Consider the following 19,099-nt stretch of genomic DNA (forward strand, 5'->3'; position numbering starts at 1 on the left):
CAATTACAAGTAGCTGGTAATTGCAAGTAACTATTATCGAGCATAAAACTGTTGCACATGGCCCACAGTTCCCGTTCCCCAAAGGGGGCGTCCTTGGGCTACGGCGATGAGGAGAAATGCTATTTCGGCAGATGGAAAATGGCAAATGGGATATGGGATATGGAAAATGGGAAATTGCCTGACTGACTCCGACTCGCTGGGCAGACACACCCAAAAAACGGGAGAAAGGGGGGCATATTTGCATGCATATGTGTATGATTGTTAAATCGAGGTAACAAAAATGTAATTCTCCTTTGACATGCAAACTCGTCGAAAGCGTCGTCCCACTGACGTCAGGGCTAAACTTTTTCGGATTGCGATTGTACGATTGGAGGGCGAAAACTTTATTGCTCCGGTCCGGGTTGAAATCAGCTTGGCAGGCTGTAATTAAAATGTGCAACTGTGCCGTGCCTCTCCGCACCACATCTTCGTAGCAATGCCCCCAACCCTCAGAGTTCATTAGCCAGTGCTCGAAGTTATGTAAACCTCTCTTATCAGCCAAGTGGCTCGTTTACAACCCAAGCTGGCTTATCACTAAGCCGCGATTAAGACCCGCTGAAAGACTCGGACCTTGTCATAGTCCTCAAAATAGCACTATCACTCAAGGTTCCGCCAGCCAGGTGACATTGAAGAGGCTTCTTTTGACTCATTCCCGTGCAGATAATTAATTAATTTCCCATCATACTTTATTAATAGTCAAGGATTTCTCACAGTCATGCCGACAAAAAACGATGACGAATTTGTAACACACCTTATCGACGCTTACAGGCGGCGCGTCATTCTTTCAAATGATAAGCTGCTGCGGAATCAATGGGCATTGGTATTCATAGATTAGGCTGACGCACGGCTCAAAGTTAAATCACAGTCGTAAAAATATTAATTCGATTAATCCACATATGGTGGCTATATGAGTGATATATGTATGTATGTACACTTTACCAGATGTTTTCCCAGATCAAAGCGACTGATACAGAGCGCATTTGAACATTGGACTGTGCAGCATACATAGTACATAAATCCATAAATGGAGCATACGTGAGTGGAAACATGTGGAACTGATAACGCCCCGATTTGGATTCAGATTGAGATTGAGATTCAATGTCATTGGGGGGATAATGCAACTTTTGCAGCGGGAAGAAAGATCCGATTATCATGACTTAACAATGGGAACAAAGGCTCGATGTTTTCTATATACAATAAAGATGCAATTAAAGCTGACCAATACCAACTGGTTATCTCGATGTGGTAACCATATAACAGGGCAGATTATCAAGTTCCCACAACTGTAAATTCATTATAAAATGCATTATCCGCCACAAAGTTCATTTGATTTATAGCACTGCGCTATATGCAGTTGATCAGTAGTTGTTGGTCGTGCCCTCAAGACCACTTGTGTGTTCTATAGTGCGACTACAAAAATAGAATTCAATTAGTAATCAAAAGAACTGGCGCACTAACTGGCATCGTAACCTTTGCAACGATTAGTGCTAAGCCCCCAATAAAAAGCATTTGCGTTCTGCCCCAATTCGACGATCTTAACGCTAGTTCACAGCCGTAAAAATTGATAGCAAATGAGTTATTGTGATATTGTGATACGGATAGGCGTGTTCGATAAGATAAGCCCAAGTTGACATATTTTCTTGTTCTCGGTTCGCTTGGTTCTTGTTTTCCACAGAAGATAATAAAGTTGGCAACGAACCCGGCCTGAATATTACCTGAATATTAATGTCTCTGTGTGTGTGTGTGCGAGCCATCCATTTGATAAGTTTGCCCGATTAGATTGCACAGACACTAATGCACGGTTCGCAAATAAGCCAATGACTTAATTAGCCTGACAAACAAGGCGAATTGCCGAATTGACTTTAATCTTTGGGGTAGGTGAAATGGGGCTCTGTCTATATTAGTGGGTTGGAGCATAATCGTATGTACATACATATATCGCTCGTAGTAACAGAGCTTCGCTGAACAGAAGCGAAATGGTCAAGTGTTTGCACTAATCGCCTCAAGTGCCCAGCACTTGGACATTGAACTCACGAGCGAACTGTTAAGTACACGGAAAACTAAACTATTTAAAAGGTGATATTGTAATTGAAAGCAAGTCGACCAAGCCTCTGAAACATTGATACCTCCTATTTTCTGTTCTACTCTATGAAACACCTTGCGTTTCTATCGCGGGGGCAGCTCGAGTCAAGGGTGTTTGGCATTTAAAATGAATTAGTGCAAAACTAGTAAACAACAAGACACTGAAATTGGACATGGCCCCCCCTCGAGCTGATAACGAAATGCGGATCGAAATGGAAAACACACACTGGATTTTGCCACTGATAAGCGTTGAATATATGTATGTACAAACAATCGGGTCCAGACCTCCCACAAAAAAAATGTTAATTGAAATTGAATCAAGTGCTTCGGGCACTCGAATGAAGATTCTTTTATAACACTTTTTATCGTAAGCCACTCTGGTATTAGCCGTAACGAAATTCGCCATGAAAAAAAGGCCGTCATTAAAATGAAATGAGAACATTTTTTTGTTGGTATGCCGTCCGTCCGTCCGTCCGTTGTGAACAACTGTGCACGTTGGTCATAAAAAAGTAATCATTTTTTAGTTATTTATTTCCAAAGATAAAACCAACCAATCTCTATAACCTCAAGTGATTCGACGACAGGCTCTTTAGTGCTACCTCGTAATATCCTCTTATAGAGGATACGTAATCCAGTAGGGGTACATCATATATCACACACGTGTGACCAAATTGCATAAACTGCGGTCGAGGATCGATAAGAGCTATGAAGTAATTCCAAGGCAAGGAGCTCGCGCCTGGATAATTTTGTAACCTCCGTGAAGTGGAGCTGATGACTTTCCCTTGAGTTGCAGAACACCCGAGGCTGGTGCCCTTGAATGCGGGTAATGCAATGCGTAGAAATGTGGCTGGTTTAATGGCTCAAGCCACATACTTGGAGTTAAGTAAGGAAAAGCCTGTTGTTTTCGGTTGAATAACACATATGGGTTCTATCATGAAGATGGAATCAAAATCAAGGTCAAGTGTAACTACGCGCTAAGATATCGTTTTATATATGGCTGCTACTTAGTTCACCATTCGAACTTTATCAAGATGGATGTAATGCCAGCTATAAATAATACTTCCTACGATACGGCTTCTTATCTATTATTATTGAGTTTCATTACAAGAGCTGGATAAATAAGGAATGAATTTTCAATTTGGTAATATTGCGTAAGTCAAAAGGGAAAGGAGCTAGGGGAGATCAGAGCCCATAATGGTGCACTTTCCACTCAACTACCAAGCGATTTCTGTGGAAAATCACCAGCAACTATTGTACCTACATATATACATAGAGAACCGATAAACTCACCTTCTCCAGACACTCCTGACCATTGGCTTTGGGATCCCACTTGACGGCTTGTTGGGTGCCGTTGGGCAGGTTGACAATGCACCACATCTTTTGGCCTTTTCTGTGCTAACGCTGCCGTTTGATTTCTTGTCCAACAGGTAAAAGCTCCGCTCAGCTGCGGTTCAAAACAATTGCATTTGGGATTTGCTTCCGGCTTGTTTGCACAAAAGCCGTGGTGTGTATTCAAAATCACAATCGGAATTGAAGCGCTACAGGTTGCACCGCGTTTTTTGCTTCAGTCTGGGTAACTGTTTTAATTTTATTTGCAATTATGTGACTTGTTTTCTGTTTGTTAACTTTGAACGTTGAGCACTGCGGGGTAATTTAAATATATTTGCACTTTTGGAATTTTGTACACATTTTTACGCTCGAATTTCACGTAAACTTTTTTGATTGTTGCTACAGTTGTTGGTTTCTCCAATTTGATTTTAGCTTGTTTATTGTTGCAAAACGCGTTGTAGTTTGTATGCAGTGGTAAATTTTTGTGCAAAAATAAAAATATTACTTCGTGATATATTTTTTTCCCGGCGATTTCACGGATATCCTTGTTGTTTTTGTTTCAGAGTATTCGGTGTTTAACACAGAGCTGCCAAACATAGAATGAATAAATGTGAGCGCTGCGTGTTGCTTAAGTAGTAACAATTCGTATTGCGCGCTCTCTTGAACTCTCCCTTACGTGCCCATCAAAGAGAGTTATATTAAAAGAGAACCAAATTCTCTTCTCTTGATTTGGATTTAAGAGGCTTTCTTTTGTATTTTTATATTTTGGTATTTTAGACTTAGACTAAGAGACTTCTAAAATATATTTAGATCAGAGAAATTTTTGAAGTGTGCAACATTCCTTGGCACTGTTACTTATTAATTATAATTTATTAATTTTGAAATATTGTAATTAGTTGTTAGCCATATTAAATCTTATAAATAATTTAGCATTAATATACGCATATCAATGGGCTGGACTTTTCACTGGGTGGCCGAAAAGTTAGTTATAGCCAGATGTTACTGTATATTTCATTCAACCTCATTTGTTTTCAGCCACGGGGCTTTTGTTCTCAAATATCTGCTCCTGCTCCGCGCATTGAAGTTGAAATGCAGGTAAATGGTTGAACGAACGCGCTGTGGCGCATGTGCAGATATCTTTTCTCATCCTTTTCAGTGCCATGCAGCTGTTTCCGATTCTGGCTTACCGCTTTATCTATGTATGCCTCAGCTGTTTTTGTTCTCCCGACCTGCAGGGGATGTGTAGCCAAAGGATGTGTATCTTGCAGTAACCTCGTTGGCTGGACTATTTCTAAAATTAGCTCATATTGTCAGGCTAGAGCGAATGGAGGTCATATGGAGATCGTCGCGTGTTCATTTTTTGCTTACGTGATGAATGTCATGAAACTGAAAGCTTTCGATCTACTTAAAAATCAAATTTAAAAGGTAGCTACATTAAGATGCAAAAACTATTGAGTTATTAATACACAAACAAAGCAAACAACAAGGTGCATCGCAATTATCCTGATGATCTTGACAACAAGCGAATTAGATTAGATAGTCAGTGCGACCACTAAGAAATTCTATGGGAATGCCGTCAGCTTCCAAATGTAAAGTGACTTGCATAAGTCAGCACAGTCCCCTTATGTTTGGGGTAGATTTTGTAGGTCAGGTGACAAAGGTGAACCAGGTGGCACTGAATGGAGCCGAACGGCCAGCCGGGTCACGTTTCCCCCAAATCCCACAATAATGGGGTTGGCGCTGTCTAGAACCGACCTTGGCTATAGCAATAGTCTACTATGCAATAAATAGTGTGCACTCGTAATGCGTTCCCAACAGGGGTTTCGGTACAGAAATCAATATCACCGCAATGGCCATCGGCAATTGACAACGGACAATGATTGAATGGGGGATAATGGGGCCTAGCTGGGCAGACCCCAACATCGGAATGGCATTTGTACAACTTCTGCCATAAACTATGCAAATCTGGCGTCTCCTGGGATATCCGCCGTTCGCAATAGCAAAATGTCGACTGCATTTCCGGCAGCCAATTTAATTAGTTGTTAGGCAAACATTCGGGTAATCAGTGGCTAAACAGCTTATTTAGCTGCATTTGGTCATTCAAGTTGGATTATGTCTGTGCAGCGTAAATATGCACAAAATGTTGCACATTGTTTCGGCTGAAATATAATATTATCTTACAATGAGACATAGAAGCAGCGTTTAACGCGCACAAACATAATGGGCAACCGACATTTAAACAATCACTATAGCACTGAAAAAGTTGACAACCTCAAACTTCATACGTTTGGCAGCTCGGCCAGCATTTCAGTTCATTGATATACAGAACATTGTTCAGTCTACATCAATTTTGAATTGTGAATATTCGGTAAAGATTATTGTGATAAAAATGGAAACCCCAAGCGAGTTAACTGAGAAACAGAACCAAGACCAACCTACCTACCAGCCGCGACTGAACGAGGTGGCCCAAAAGTTTCTCGCCGATTTGGACGCGGAGCGCAAGCGATTGTCCGCGGAGTTTCCACTTTGCGCACTGCTAATCGACGAATGTAAAATCAATTTGGCTCTTTACAGGGTATTTTAATGGTACTTATCCCAATATTCCAGCTGTGGACCGTGTCTACTCCACTGGTCGCATTCCCGGCAAGGAGCCCTTCGCAGACGTGTACCAGCAGAAGCCGATGAAGATTATCCAAAAGGTCTTCGTGCCTGTTAATAAGTTTCCCAAGGTGCGTTTTATACAATTAGCTGTCCCCTCCGTCCGCAAAATAAATCCGTACCCTTGCGCAGTTCAACTTCACTGGCAAGATCCTAGGGCCCAAGGGCAACTCGCTGCGTCGCCTTCAGGAGGAGACCCACTGCAAGATTGTCATCAAGGGTCGCAACTCGATGCGCGATCGTAACAAAGAGGAGGAGCTGCGCAGCTCAGGCGACCCGAGATATGCCCATCTTCACAAGGATCTCTTTTTGGAGGTCAGCGCGGTGGCCCCTCCGGCGGAGTGCTATGCACGGATAGCCTACGCCCTGGCCGAGATCCGTAAGTACCTCATTCCAGACGATAACGACGATGTTTGGCACGAGCAGCAGCGCGAGCTGATGGAAATGAATCCCAAGTCGGCCAAGAAAAGTAACGGACTCAATATGGCGCCCTACAGGTAATGGTCATCTTATTCTCTCTGCATACCGATGCAACTTGACTTACTTGACAAGCAAGTTAAGCATGTGGTATCCATCTGCTTGCCATTGGGCAAAGGGTAAAAATCCATTGTTATTTTGCAGATCGAATTTCGACAAGGCGATTGGAGCCATCAGGAATAGGGCTCCCAAGTACAACAACCAGATTAGGCGAGTTACGGAAAATCCGCGCGAGTAAGTTACTTGTAAAGTATAATTTTGTATCATTTAATGACCAAACCAGGAGTTACCGCGTCCTAGTAGTTCCTTGAATCCTAGCCAACATGCGTTAAACCAGCATTTAACATTTCGATCTTTATAGAGTCGCCTATATGGAGGAGGTGGAATATGATTATGATGAACATCTTATGTTCTGCTCCCCAGTCGTCCGTCTATAGGCTATGAGTATAGCAAACGTAAGTGTTTGGTAGTGCCGGGGTCTGTTACATAAGATAGTTTTATGAGATGCACCTTAGATGGGAACCTTGGGATTTCCATTAGATTATATTGTACTATCAAAACCAAAAACAGTGCATGAGTAAGATCTCAGATCAAACTCTATAATATACTAGAATGACTAATATTATACAACGATTTACTTCAGTTTAGTAATTACAAATAATAATCAACCAATTTTATAGCACCTACATCAATGACAGCGACAAACGCTACGCCATTTAAACGTGGATATCCGTATCCAAGTATAAGCCCAATCCTGCTATGTGGACTGACTGAGTTTATACAATCCAAGGAAGCACATTAAAGAAAGCAGCATTTAAAATGATTCTTTTAATTAATAAACAAACATTTATAAAAAGCGCACTTGTTAAAATTATATCCTGAGTTCGTAATTTTCTATGAATTTAAAAAACTAATAAAATGAAAGGCAATGCATGAATTTTATAAATACTTTGTACTCAGATCTAACAATATCTTTTATATTCTTACTCCGTAACTTACGCCGACACGAAAGCTTAATTTATTCTTTAACCGAAAAGATATTCCATGCTTTCAAGCTTTTGTGTAAAATACAATGTAAAATCGAAGTATGTAACGTAAGGAAAATGTAAAAAGTAAATAAAACCCAACGAAAAATGTTAAATGAATTTATATGCAAATTAATATTCAGTCATATATATATATATGTCATATATATGGCATATATGTCATATATCATTATGGAACATTGACTAATATCTTTAAGATCTCTTCTGAGAAATCTTGCCAAAAGATTTACGGGGTTTCGTGTCAGTTTGAAATCGAAAGACACTATAGAAAAATCGAAAGTGGATCAATAAACTTTATACGGCGCCTTCGTGACTGATAATAATCAGTCCATAATCACGCGATTTATATCCTTCGATCGGTGGCACACTTCAGTCACATGCCACATGGATCGTAAAACGCAATCGAGACTATCGCTATGGACTTTGGACATGGCGAAGTCATTCGCAGACAGTGTGGGTGGAAAGTTGGACATTTTTTTATTGGGGTCGGCCAAGGTGGGGGCCAAGCAATTCGGCTGATGACATTACTCATCTAGGATTGAGCCGGAGACAAACAAACAATGGCGGTGGGTGACCTCCCTCTGATAAGCGAGTCCCGGCCACCGTATTGTAAACATTCTGGATTGTATTTATAGCTGGCGATCGACAATCTGCATTGCACCCGCACTATAAATACAGAAAGACAATTTCCGTGTGCAAGGGAGATCCACTTGGCAACAGCGTCTACGATCGATACCCATTCACCAGTAGTAAATCACACGTCGTAATAAAGCATGATTTCATAAAAAATCGCTCAGTAAGTGTCGCGATTTATGTACCCAGATCCGTGTCGATCTGATTACCGAAATCATTTGTCTGGCGAAATACTATATGGAGGGAGCGTTTCCCTGTCCGTTCGATTGGACTAATTAACTCAAAGCCGAAAGAAATCAACAGGAATTTCGTTTGATTGCGTTAATCTTCAGCTCCAAGGTTCATTGTCGAGCCCAGGAATCATTGTTTATTATTGGTTCTATATACATACATAGACGCATTCAATGACACAGCCCTGGATATTCAAACATATGTATGTGTAGGGTCAATACACCACCAATCAGATTTAAGCAAAGGTTTAACTTGCTAAAAATATATGAAACAGCTTTGTCGCAATTCGAGTAATTGAATCAATAACGATTCCGATGATGTGATTAGCCTAATCAGCGCTGCATTGTTTGTTTGTTTAGTATACTTCAAACTAGGTCTTCAAATATATACAAATCAAGATGGACCCATCGATCGGTTAATCGCCTTCCAGCCGAGCAACTTTTCCCGTGCCTAAGGTTAGTCATTTAGATACTTTAGTTTCTGAATTTCCACTTAGACTACGCATCAATACAACATGCTCGTTCCGAAATTCCCCTTTACTAGTTTACTTACTTACTTGATTAGTTGTGAATGGATTACAGTGCGGATTAGTTTGAGGAAATTGATTTCGTTTACACTCTATCAAAGGTTATCGTTTGGGATCAGGGTTGGCCTAAAGGGTGAGATTTGCTGAACTTCTAGACGGGCCTTTCGAAAATCCCCATGCATTCCGTCTTGCACTCGTAAGTTTAAAACCCCCCCCCCCCCTTTCAGCCACTGACAACTTTTTTACCATCCCTGACCTTTGGCAGTAAAATGTACCCACCTACAATGTGACAAAATAAAGTAATTAAAAGTATACGCCTGCACAGTTTACATGTGGATATAATTCGGGGAACAACCGATTCCAATTCCGAGAATTCGAAATGCAATTGCAGTGTGCGACGAATCGCTTATTAGTTGTGCGCAGATGGAAATGGGTCTTAGAAGGGCTCTGTAGATAGTCGGTGATGTCATTCGCAGAAGTGTGATGAAACCACATTTAGGATTTCGCTTCCAGAGAACGCGCATTATTGCCGGAAGTAAACACTGTCCGCGACATTGCACAATAAAATTGCAAAGTGCGATTGGGATCAGAATGATCAGCTTTAATCAGTTAGGCGCCCATGAAATCCCCTTATCAGCAACATGATGTTTCACTAATTGACTGTGTATACGCAACATTAATGTGCACTATGCGGTCATACATACATATATTAATTCGATCGTTATAGAAATGAAATGCGTTGAGTTGTTGGATTACACTGCAACAGTTTCAATGGATGCGACAGTCAGTTTGGCATCATATTTTGCACTTACATATATAATTATTTTAAAGAAAATTATTAGCTTGGAGCAAACAAAAGTAATATCAGATGCTAAGAATTCATTATCGGTATGTAAATATGAAGGGCAACGTTACGTATGAGTAATATGTAAGCGATTCTAAACTCTCTTAGCAGCAAACATAAGCAAAAATCTACGCTACGTATAAATAGTATTTCTTTACAAAAGAGCTTTAAATATTTAGCATTATTTTAGTTATAAATAGTTTAATCAGGCGATAGAATCGCCGTATTTTAAAATTGTATCATCCCACTGAGCAAAAAACTACGCATACGCATAGATTTAAACATAATGGCACACTCATGCGTGAGGTGGCTGCCTATTAACTCGTGGATGCCAGAAAAATGTGTGATTACCAAAGCCCATTGTAAATTTCGGACAGAGTGATTACTTGGCGGGAAAAGCCAACTCCTGCCATCGAAATGGCACGTTCGTCGTGATAGTAGGTAATACCTGATATTGGCCTATCAGGAATTATGTGTCACGAATGCTGCACGATCTCAGCACGATCTGTTCGTAAGCGTGGGCCAAGTATAAAAAGTAATGCTCGAGCCCCTCTGGCTTCCAGTTGCGATCAGATCGTCCGAAGGAAATATCACCTCGTCCGGGTACTTAGCGAATAGCGAATTGACCGTGGAGTGGATAAAGTGTTAGTGGAGCAACAGAATGGCTAAGAATGTAAGCACAAGCAGCACCATCTGTCCCTGTCCCTGAATTCGATTGCTCGATTCCAAAGTCTAGTAAAACTCCCGAAGATAATGTTAAGTGCTAATCAGCCATCGAAATGTACATTGCAAATAAAGCAATTACACTTGAAAATGATTTATTGAACAGGTGCCAAAAGAAAAACACTCCAAGTGAATTGAACTAATAAATGGGACTTAATCTGCAGAAGTGAAAGAGATTTTTTCAATTACTTAAAAATGTCACAAGCGGAAACCGACATATACTATGTACATAGTCCTTTTGTTGAAAGTGTATAAAGACTAAAAACTTCATCGCACTCGTTCAATCTGGCTCAGATTATGATCGCTGTGCCGAAACCAGATTGAAGCGCCTCTAATGCTCCTCGCCGCTCAATTGTGTCTCATAGCCGAAAATTCAATTAACGAATTCCTCAACTCTCGACTGTTTGCAGATGTTCAGCAATATATTGGTGGTGACACTACTCGTACTCAGTTCGGATGTCGAAGCACGACCCTCCTCCTCGGGTGTTGGTGGTGAGGCGAACGTGGATCCCAGCGAATACCACGGCAATCTGTCGGTGGAAACGGTGCTAAAAGTGCAGCAGTGCGAGAAGGACACCAACACGATGGAGCTGTGCATGCGGTGCGCCAAGGTGACCAAGTCGGAATTCGTCTATCCCATGTGCTGCGGCAACGAAGATGGCATCAAGGACTGGTGCCGGGAGTATGTGTACTTCGGCAACGAGTAGAGCCGGAATGGGGGTCAGGAGGCGATGGATGCTGTGTAAATTGGTTCGCGCTCCTGCATGGATTGGCTGTGATAAACCCACTGTATTTATTTAAATTATATTTAGGAATAAACAAGGCTAAATTAGCGTATTTGCGGTCTTTACCCTTTCCCACTAAAAAAAACACTCCTCATTTCATTTTGTACGTTCTTTTATTTATTTCTCTTCATTTTTTTTTGCCGAATTTTGTTTGTAAATTCATTTTTTGCATTTTTAAAAAAACTTTATAATAATTAAACTTTTTTAATCGGATACGAATGTTCGAAAATGTTTGTAATTGGCAAACGAATGTATAAATAATAATCATCGCGCATTCAAATCAACTATTTAAGCTTATATAACTGCTACTTTCGTTTGTTTAAATAATAAGGCAAAAAACTATAAGCGAAAATAAGGATGCACATCCGTTCAAACTTTAGCCCGAAAACTCGACTCGAGCGACGGAGACGTGGAACTCGCACTACACGATATATATATATATATAAATGTATATAACAAACAAGGTACAACCTAGTAACGATTGTTTTTCTTTGTTAATTTTCTGTTTTTATGGTTTAGCACTCGCTACGCCGGCGGATGCTTCTCTGCGTCTGCTGGGCGTGTGATTTGTGGGTTTATTTCTTTTTAACGTTGACTGAAAGCAACATTTAAATATTAAGTCGCGTGAAGAGTTCAACTTACCAGAATTCAAGCACGCTTTTACACTTTTTCGTTATTTTACGGATTATGTATGCTTTTAGTGTTTTAGTGACTTTGTTATTTGTTAGTTATTGAGAGAGGGCTTGTCTTTGGCAGCTCGTTTTGGGAGTCGGGGCGGGCTAAATGAAGGTAGGAGCAGTCCGCATCCTCACAGCGACCCATCAGATCAAACGGGCAGATTGTGGCGTGGACATCGAGGTGGCTTAGGAAAGAGAGTACAAAGCAAATACATTTCGCCAGCCAGCCGCTCACGTTAGTAATACTCACCTATTGTAGTTCCTACACATGGGTGTTTGATAGGCACTTAGAAAGCTTTCCCTATGATCCTCGTCGGACTTCTCTTCGCGCAGTTCCCGCATTATGCTAACCGTATAGGGGGCTGTAGTTGGGACGGCAACTTCTACAGTTTTTTCCTGCGCCTGTTCCTGGAAATAAACTCAACCGTATTGTTAATGCGGGTTTGTGACAAAGAGATCGAAATGACAGTGTAATAATACACTGAAGAATAACAGCGGTAAGTCGCCTTGAATGAGTTTCTTAACAATAGTTTTTGAAGCAATTTGTACAAATCGAAATCCACGCACATCTGGAGGGTCAGTCTCCGTTTCAGGTTGTTTTCCAATCGCAGGCTCTGTCTCCGTTGTTTCACTTTGATTTTTAACCTGAGGATCCGTTAAAGGTTCATTCTCCCTTGACTCCTCATGTTGAACCGTTTTGGGCTCCGTTGGCATTACAGTGTTTTGTTGACTAATCTCCGCATCAGTCAGTTTCGTAAGGTCTGCGTAGTTTACTATAGAATTGTACAGGCGTATCTCCTTGGTAAGCTGCGTTGATTTGGCGGTGATGGCTGCCTTTCCCTCGTCGATTAACCTGTAAGAAAATCAAATCTATAGTAGCATAGAGCTCCACCCGTTCCCAAGTCGTTGATTTGGTTTCTGTAATCGTTTTCTTCCAGATTTCCCACGCCGTTCTGGTTGCTGTTGTGGTTGATGATGGTAGTACCTGTAGTCATCGCCCCTTAATCCACGGCCCAAGTCCATAGCCGCCGTATGGAGTTTATGTCGTTTCTGCTTAAGTGATATGATGATCTCATGGCTGGCCTGAATCTCGGGCTGAATCTTCGACAGCTTAAGTTCCTCCTGTTTAACCGCCTGCCTTAATGTCTGCATTTCGTCATAGAGTTCCTTGAGACGCTGTGAGCATCGCAAGCGTATTGCCTTTGACTTCTTGGCTTCTTCCACCAATTCCAGCGATTTGTCTAGATTGATTAGCATGCTCCCCCTGAAACCATTAATTATAATCAGAGAATAGTAACTGAAGGCCCTATTTACTCAAATATCTACCCAATCTTAACAAAAGAATTCTCAAATGCCTTCAGCCGAGTCTCCTTGGACATCTGGTGATTTTGCTTAGGTTTTGTTTTTGCCGATTTTAAATTCGCAGTTTTGACTTGTGGTTTCTGAACTGCTGAGGTAGCCTTATCGTTGGTCATAGGGGAACTTGTTGTACTGCCTAGGTCTTTCTTGGCTGGGTTGTTTACAATATTCGCCGTGCTTAACGATGCATTGTTTTTCGGCGTTGGCTTATCAACAGTAGGCGCCTTGCTTTTGGCAACAGGAGCAGCAGTCTTGGCCGCTCGAACCTTTTTTCGTTCCAACATTTGCATACGCTCGACCAAACGAAGGTATTCCTTCTGCGATGCCACTGGTAAATGTCGAACAGCCTGATAAAGAAATAATATATTATATAAAACATACACTCGAATGAGGTGAAAACATACCACCGGCGTTGTCTTTGGAGGCGGCTGTGTCTTAGGAGAAGTTACACTTTTTGGAGGTTCCTCCTTAACCTGAGGTTTCTCAGACGTATTTTCTTTCGCCGCCTCTGGTGAGTTCATTGTGGGAGCTTTTGATCTGGCTTGCTTCAGAAAATCGTCGATCCTCTTCTCAAAGTAATCGTTAATCACAGTTCGTCTGAGATTAATATTGGCATTGGGAACCGTTTCGGCAATCTCGGATATGGGAGTATTTGATCTGGTGGTTGACCCACTGAAGCTGCCCATAGCCAAACTCAAGGGGCTGGCAATGTCTGTGTTTACATAGGCGAAGCTCGAACTCAGCTCCAGGTCATCATCACTGGCTGGCGACTCCTCTGCTAAGCTAATGATCAGCTTATTTACTTTGATGCTGGCTGGATCTACGGTGGTGATCAGGCGAGTGCTAGATGCGATCACTTCCTGACTACGCAGTGGAGCGCTGGGTTCCTTATCCATTAACACATTCGGCCGTTTTATGCTCAACCCTGAACCTTCAATCGCGAGCAATTTCCGTTTAGTAGTTTTTTTGTTTATCACCTTGTTGGGCTTTACAATTTTTATGATTTTTGTTGGTGAGAACGATGGTTTCTGTTCCTGCACCAGCGGCTGTGGCACCTCCACAGATTCCACGTTAATGGTCGCAGTTTCTAATGCAACTGGCTCAACTGCAGTTTCTTTTTCTATCTCCTTTTCTGTTTTCAGTACATTACATTCATCTAAAATTGGATGTTGATCCTGAGACCGTTCATCTTTTATAGGCAATTCCGAGGGCTGGAAACGTTTTAAAGCATTCTTGAGTATCTCTGGTCTTAAACCGGATTTTGGGTTTGGTCCATTCGTCCGTTTTTTGGTCGCTATGCTGGAAAGGAGCAATAAGCGCAGCTCTTCTGGATCATCTGAATCATTGTCTTGCGTTGAATCTTCCTTAGGTTGAGTCACGGAGCCAGGTACGTAAGAAGGCGTTGGAGCGGCAACAGGTTCTGGGACCTGCACCTGACCCGGAGCAGTATTAAGCTCCCAATCAATAGGTGGTGGCGTTCTTGGAGGTGGTGGTGGGGGCCTATTTGCGCGCAAATTGGATAGAAGAATAGCTCGCAAAGCTCCTGCCTCATCGTCACTCGAATTCGGCTGGAATTGGTCAAATGAGTTTATATGCATCTGCGAGTTTTCCATGGAAACGGTCTGCAACTCCGAGTTATAGCTATGATTGGAATGCTGATCGACTAGGTGCATGGCATCCCTGGCATCCTCGTCCTCCAGATGCATTTGTGGAATGTGAAAGGGCGGCGGTGGCGGCGGTACTTCGTCGTCATCGTAAGCCATAATCTCTCTCCTTATCCGATTATCCGTATTTAAATCTAGCTCATCATCTTCGTCTATCACAATGGGAACCGACACAGGTGGCAAATTGTTGGGCATAAAACAGCGCCAACTGCCGCCAGCGTTATCAATTGAGTTCCAGTTGTTGGACCACGAATTCCACATTTCTTTTTTCTGATCATCGCTGTCCGTATCGGCTAGATCCATGTCCACAGGCTTTGTGTCCACGGCATAATCAATAGAGTACCTCGGCGGACTTTGTTCTCGATCTGGCGATGCGGCTGGGCTGATCTCCATTAAGTCATCGATGTCGTCGTCATTGGAAATGGCGGGATGCACGCGATTGATCATATCAGTGGGCGAGTAAGCCCGCTCCGCGTCCCGTTTCTTTCGCGCTAAATGCTTTTTCAGTATGGCAGATTTAAGGGCTATCAGTCGAAGCTTAAGCTCGGCAGGATCTTCCCTTTGCGGCACATTCTGCTCCTGAGGTTCCTCCTCGCCGTCATCCGATATTGGCTGTACTGGCGAAAGTGGCAGTTCCTGCTCCTCTTGCTGGTACTCCTCGCTGTGCTTGGGGCTGGGCGATTTGTGTACACGGTACTGAAGTCGCTCACTCAGGCTGTTTTTGTACTGACCCACGAATTCTCGCTTTTCCCGCGCCAAAGCCACGCGCAACTTATCCCTGCTCAGTTCAAGCTTTTGCAGGTCCAACTCGTCGTCATCGTTGTCACAGGTTACGTCGTACTCACCCAGCTCGCCGTCGCTCTCCAGGGAATCTTCAAGATCAAAGTATTGTTGGTGGCGACGCTGGTAGCGATTGTTTAGCTGATTATGGTGATAGTCTTGCCGCCGACGCTGTGTGGTGACCGGAGGAGGTAGAGAAGAGTGCTTGTGGCGCCTGGCAAAGGGATTCCGCCGGTAGTCCCTCAACGATGAATGATTATGCCTTTTGCCGAGCTCCAGGCGGCGACCCTTCTGCTTGCGATACTTCCTCTGGGCCTCGAACTCATCCTCAGACTGGCTCGACACATCCGACAGAATGTAAACGGGAGACTTTTGCTGCTGAGGCGGTAACCGCGGTACAGGCTTCGGGTAATCTGCAATGGCAATATGCATAAGTTCAACAGACCCATTAGTGAACCCCCTTTATCTAAATGCGTAGAACCCAACGTATTGCTTACTGTATTGATGTGCCAAATTGGCGGATAGCATGTCCATGCGCTCCACATCCTTGTTGTTCTCCTCCAGCTGGTGGATCCGAGCGCGCAACTTGAACTCGTCATCCTCGGACGAAATGATCAGCTCGAATTCGTCTACAATCTCGCCCTCCTCACGATCCTCCTCGACGACTCCCTCCTCAGCAGTTTCGTCGGGATCACAAGGTTTAGAGTTCGCAGGGTTTTCCAGCAGCTCCGAGTGCTCTTTTTTTATCGCGGGCACTTGCAATATTTCCGGGGGCATTGTGGCTGTGCCAACAACCATTTTTGTCTCACGGAATTAAGCACTTTATGCTCTTTTTCTGATATTTTCTGACACTAATGAACTACAATTACTCTTTTTTTCATTACTTTATACTTGAGATAGTAGTCTATCGATAGATTGCGATAACCTAAAAAAAATACCACATTGCAGTATTTTGAAGCTTAGACAAGGAAAATGTTTCGCTTTCTTCTAACAAATTACTACAATTGTGAGGTCAAATTCACGCAGATCCCAGTTCTGCACTTCAAATCGCGAAGTATAGTTTTTTATATTTATTTTTTTTTGCCAGTAACGGGAAACACTTCAGACTCTATTATTTTGCTTCTTTTTTTTTGTAATTTAAGTAAACGCTTACTTTTATATGTATATATATTCGTCGATTTAAACTACTATGCTTGTTTCTATTCTTTGTTGCAAGTTAATTAATACTTAAAACTTAAACAGACTTTTCCGATAGTCCTTCGTTTTGCAGCACTGTCCGGCAGGTGTCCCTTTCTGGTATTTTCCCACTGACAGCTGCGCGAATGCCGAAATGCGGTCACCCTAACTGTCAACGCGACTTCCGCTCTTTTCCTACCCAACTCGCGGAGCAAAATGCAGCAGAAGGTATTTGTGCCCGTGAAAAAACAGAGAATTCGTGTCTAACTAATGCCTAAAATGTTGCGAATATTTGTATTTTGCAGCGCAGAGAACCCGTGCAGGCTGTCCAGGTCTTCGGACGCAAGGTGTGTGTAAATTGAACCGCTGAAATCCACTAAAATAATCGTGCGACACGTGCAGGCGAAAAACTCGCGTCAATCGGCGGCGGCAAAAAATTCGTAGCTGCCGCCGCCTCAACGCAGAGGTTATGTTTGTGTGTGTGCGCTAGGATTTTAGCCTGGAATTTGGATTTTAACTCAATCCAGTGTCTTACTAAGCGATTAATAACCGGTGTTTTTATTGTAGAAAACCGCCACCGCCGTCGCTTACTGCAAGCGTGGCAACGGCCTCCTGAAGGTGAACGGTCGTCCTCTGGAGCAGATTGAACCCAAGGTCCTGCAATACAAACTGCAGGAGCCCCTTCTGTTGCTCGGCAAGGTGAGTACGACGAACGGAGCAGCTTAGAAAGCCAAAGCTTCCGTTTCAAAATCTGTTTTGGATGCACAAAATAGGGCATATTTTAAATATGCTACATGCAATCAAAGCCGCCGTTTTGTGCAGTGAAAATTGAAACGAAAGTCTGGCTTGTAGTACCAATATGATGATAACCTTTATCCCGAATTTGAAGCCAAATGAGACTAATTTTTTATACTGATCGACCTAAACACAAATGTTTATGCACAACCTCTTGTAAGCCTCTATTAATCCAAATACAATTCTGTATCTTGCAGGAGAAATTCGCCGGCGTCGACATCCGCGTGCGCGTTAGCGGTGGTGGTCATGTAGCCCAGATCTACGCCATCCGCCAGGCCATTTCCAAGGCTCTCGTTGCCTTCTACCAGAAATGTAAGTAAAGCTTCGGATCGAAAGCAGTAGCACAACGCCTTTTTCCAGATTTTTGTTGGAATTGTTGTCCCTTTTCCTTCGAATCATTATTGAAAGGCAGATTAAATGATGAGCATATACCAACCAAGCTACGCTATAGATGTGTAGATTGGGTGATGCTTCAGAAACACCTTGAATTTAAGACCCTTTTTTCAGATGTTTGTTGGAATTGTTAACCCTTTTCCTTCGAATCATTATTAAAAGGCAGACTAAACTTTATTATGAGCATATACCAACCAAGTTGTAAGTTTATTGTGCAAATTGGGTGATGCTTCAGGAACACTAGGAAACGCAGTCCCCTTTTTCCAGATTTTTGTTGGAATTGTTATCCCTTTTCCTCCGAATCATTATTGAAAGGCAGATTAATTTATGAGCATATACCAACCAAGTTGTAATGTTATTGTGCAAATTGGGTGATGCTTCAGGCACATTTATACGATTATTAGAACTCCTAGCACCTTCTCCCAGATTTTTGTTGGAACTTATAGCCGTTTCCAGGAAAAGACTCGAGCAGGGAGATTAAGTGCATGTCGCAATCGAAGAGAACGTTGGCAGATTTGACCATTGTTATTTGAGGCTTCATCGACACTTTGATTAACTTTAGTTATTTTCTATGAACTGTATCTGTGTTGTGGGTTGCTAATTGTTTGAAACTTCTTTCTTGCAGACGTCGATGAGGCCTCCAAGAAGGAGATCAAGGACATTCTGGTGCAGTACGACAGAACCCTGCTGGTCGGCGATCCGCGTCGCTGCGAGCCCAAGAAGTTCGGCGGTCCAGGTGCCCGTGCTCGCTACCAGAAGTCGTACCGTTAAACTACTCTGTCTGGTTTTCAATTTGGATTAGAGCTATTTTTTACAATTTGAAAATGGTTTGCACGCACGTGCGAATAAAACGGAATAATTAACTGTACAAACGAGTAGTTT

At 42.4% G+C, this 19,099-nt stretch overlaps 5 protein-coding genes, 1 long non-coding RNA gene and 5 other non-coding genes across 16 annotated transcripts in view; 8 read left to right on the forward strand and 3 right to left on the reverse strand.

The window, feature by feature from the left end:
• Positions 1–4,052, reverse strand: part of dnr1 (defense repressor 1) — a 29,813-nt gene extending 25,761 nt beyond the window's left edge. For both annotated transcript variants that reach the window (NM_001274208.2, NM_137836.3), the window contains exon 1: positions 3,412–4,052. In NM_001274208.2, coding sequence (NP_001261137.1) covers positions 3,412–3,498 — 87 coding nt within the window. In that variant the 5' untranslated portion in view covers positions 3,499–4,052. The remainder of the gene's footprint in view (positions 1–3,411) is intronic.
• A 1,712-nt stretch (positions 4,053–5,764) lies between these two features.
• Positions 5,765–7,436, forward strand: CG3927 (uncharacterized protein). The gene is made up of 6 exons (NM_137837.2): positions 5,765–5,999; positions 6,058–6,179; positions 6,241–6,605; positions 6,730–6,819; positions 6,947–7,040; positions 7,266–7,436. The coding sequence occupies exons 1-5, from the start codon at positions 5,840–5,842 to the stop codon at positions 7,020–7,022; spliced, it is 813 nt and encodes a 270-aa protein (NP_611681.1). The 5' UTR covers positions 5,765–5,839; the 3' UTR covers positions 7,023–7,040; positions 7,266–7,436.
• A 137-nt stretch (positions 7,437–7,573) lies between these two features.
• Positions 7,574–8,213, reverse strand: lncRNA:CR45328 (long non-coding RNA:CR45328). The gene has a single exon (NR_124698.1). It is a non-coding gene; the product is annotated as a long non-coding RNA:CR45328 (long non-coding RNA).
• A 119-nt stretch (positions 8,214–8,332) lies between these two features.
• On the forward strand, positions 8,333–11,783 carry CG4269 (uncharacterized protein). 3 transcript variants are annotated; one of them, NM_001299800.1, is made up of 2 exons: positions 8,333–9,217; positions 10,999–11,424. In NM_001299800.1, the coding sequence occupies exon 2, from the start codon at positions 10,999–11,001 to the stop codon at positions 11,293–11,295; it is 297 nt and encodes a 98-aa protein (NP_001286729.1). In that variant the 5' UTR covers positions 8,333–9,217; the 3' UTR covers positions 11,296–11,424. The 3 variants fall into 3 exon arrangements, with proteins under 3 accessions (NP_001286729.1, NP_001286730.1, NP_611683.1); NM_001299801.1 differs by lacking the exon at positions 8,333–9,217 and adding an exon at positions 10,426–10,538 and having other exon boundaries at positions 10,999–11,783; NM_137839.3 differs by lacking the exon at positions 8,333–9,217 and adding an exon at positions 10,426–10,538.
• CG4294 (uncharacterized protein) lies at positions 11,493–16,755 on the reverse strand. Of its 2 annotated transcripts, none has more exons than NM_137840.4 (7): positions 16,351–16,755; positions 13,814–16,266; positions 13,377–13,756; positions 13,036–13,314; positions 12,618–12,903; positions 12,301–12,458; positions 11,493–12,235 (listed from the first exon to the last, which is right to left on the reverse strand). In NM_137840.4, exons 1-7 carry the CDS (start codon positions 16,649–16,651, stop codon positions 12,091–12,093), a joined length of 4,002 nt encoding a protein of 1,333 aa, NP_611684.3. In that variant the 5' UTR covers positions 16,652–16,755; the 3' UTR covers positions 11,493–12,090. The 2 variants fall into 2 exon arrangements, with proteins under 2 accessions (NP_611684.3, NP_001246462.1); NM_001259533.2 differs by having other exon boundaries at positions 11,884–12,235; positions 12,301–12,452.
• A 77-nt stretch (positions 16,756–16,832) lies between these two features.
• Positions 16,833–19,083, forward strand: RpS16 (Ribosomal protein S16). 2 transcript variants are annotated; one of them, NM_001299802.1, is made up of 6 exons: positions 16,833–16,907; positions 17,109–17,257; positions 17,335–17,376; positions 17,597–17,728; positions 18,022–18,136; positions 18,843–19,083. In NM_001299802.1, the coding sequence occupies exons 2-6, from the start codon at positions 17,246–17,248 to the stop codon at positions 18,986–18,988; spliced, it is 447 nt and encodes a 148-aa protein (NP_001286731.1). In that variant the 5' UTR covers positions 16,833–16,907; positions 17,109–17,245; the 3' UTR covers positions 18,989–19,083. The 2 variants fall into 2 exon arrangements, with proteins under 2 accessions (NP_001286731.1, NP_611685.1); NM_137841.4 differs by lacking the exon at positions 16,833–16,907 and having other exon boundaries at positions 17,215–17,257.
• On the forward strand, positions 17,883–17,949 carry snoRNA:Me28S-G2173. Its single transcript, NR_003826.1, has one exon. It is a non-coding gene; the product is annotated as a snoRNA:Me28S-G2173 (small nucleolar RNA).
• Positions 18,173–18,308, forward strand: snoRNA:Psi28S-1175a. Its single transcript, NR_003827.1, has one exon. It is a non-coding gene; the product is annotated as a snoRNA:Psi28S-1175a (small nucleolar RNA).
• Positions 18,320–18,460, forward strand: snoRNA:Psi28S-1175b. The gene has a single exon (NR_003828.1). It is a non-coding gene; the product is annotated as a snoRNA:Psi28S-1175b (small nucleolar RNA).
• Positions 18,473–18,608, forward strand: snoRNA:Psi28S-1175c. The gene has a single exon (NR_003829.1). It is a non-coding gene; the product is annotated as a snoRNA:Psi28S-1175c (small nucleolar RNA).
• snoRNA:Or-aca1 lies at positions 18,632–18,766 on the forward strand. Its single transcript, NR_003830.1, has one exon. It is a non-coding gene; the product is annotated as a snoRNA:Or-aca1 (small nucleolar RNA).
• Positions 19,084–19,099: the final 16 nt, after the last annotated feature.

Source organism: Drosophila melanogaster, chromosome 2R (assembly GCF_000001215.4).
Source record: "Drosophila melanogaster chromosome 2R".
In the NCBI taxonomy this organism is placed as follows: domain Eukaryota; kingdom Metazoa; phylum Arthropoda; class Insecta; order Diptera; family Drosophilidae; genus Drosophila; species Drosophila melanogaster.

Coding starts and splice junctions, on each gene's coding strand:
- CG3927 (NM_137837.2), top strand. CDS start 5,840: ATGGAAACCCCAAGCGAGTTAACTGAGAAACAGAACCAAGACCAACCT. Junction 6,000..6,057: donor CGCACTGCTAATCGACGAAT/GTAAAATCAATT, acceptor CCAATATTCCAG/CTGTGGACCGTGTCTACTCC. Junction 6,820..6,946: donor GTTACGGAAAATCCGCGCGA/GTAAGTTACTTG, acceptor CGATCTTTATAG/AGTCGCCTATATGGAGGAGG.
- CG4294 (NM_137840.4), bottom strand. CDS start 16,651: ATGGTTGTTGGCACAGCCACAATGCCCCCGGAAATATTGCAAGTGCCC. Junction 16,267..16,350: donor CAATTTGGCACATCAATACA/GTAAGCAATACG, acceptor TTGCCATTGCAG/ATTACCCGAAGCCTGTACCG. Junction 12,236..12,300: donor ATGTGTAGGAACTACAATAG/GTGAGTATTACT, acceptor CTCTTTCCTAAG/CCACCTCGATGTCCACGCCA.
- RpS16 (NM_001299802.1), top strand. Junction 17,377..17,596: donor TCCAGGTCTTCGGACGCAAG/GTGTGTGTAAAT, acceptor TTTTTATTGTAG/AAAACCGCCACCGCCGTCGC. Junction 18,137..18,842: donor CGTTGCCTTCTACCAGAAAT/GTAAGTAAAGCT, acceptor TCTTTCTTGCAG/ACGTCGATGAGGCCTCCAAG.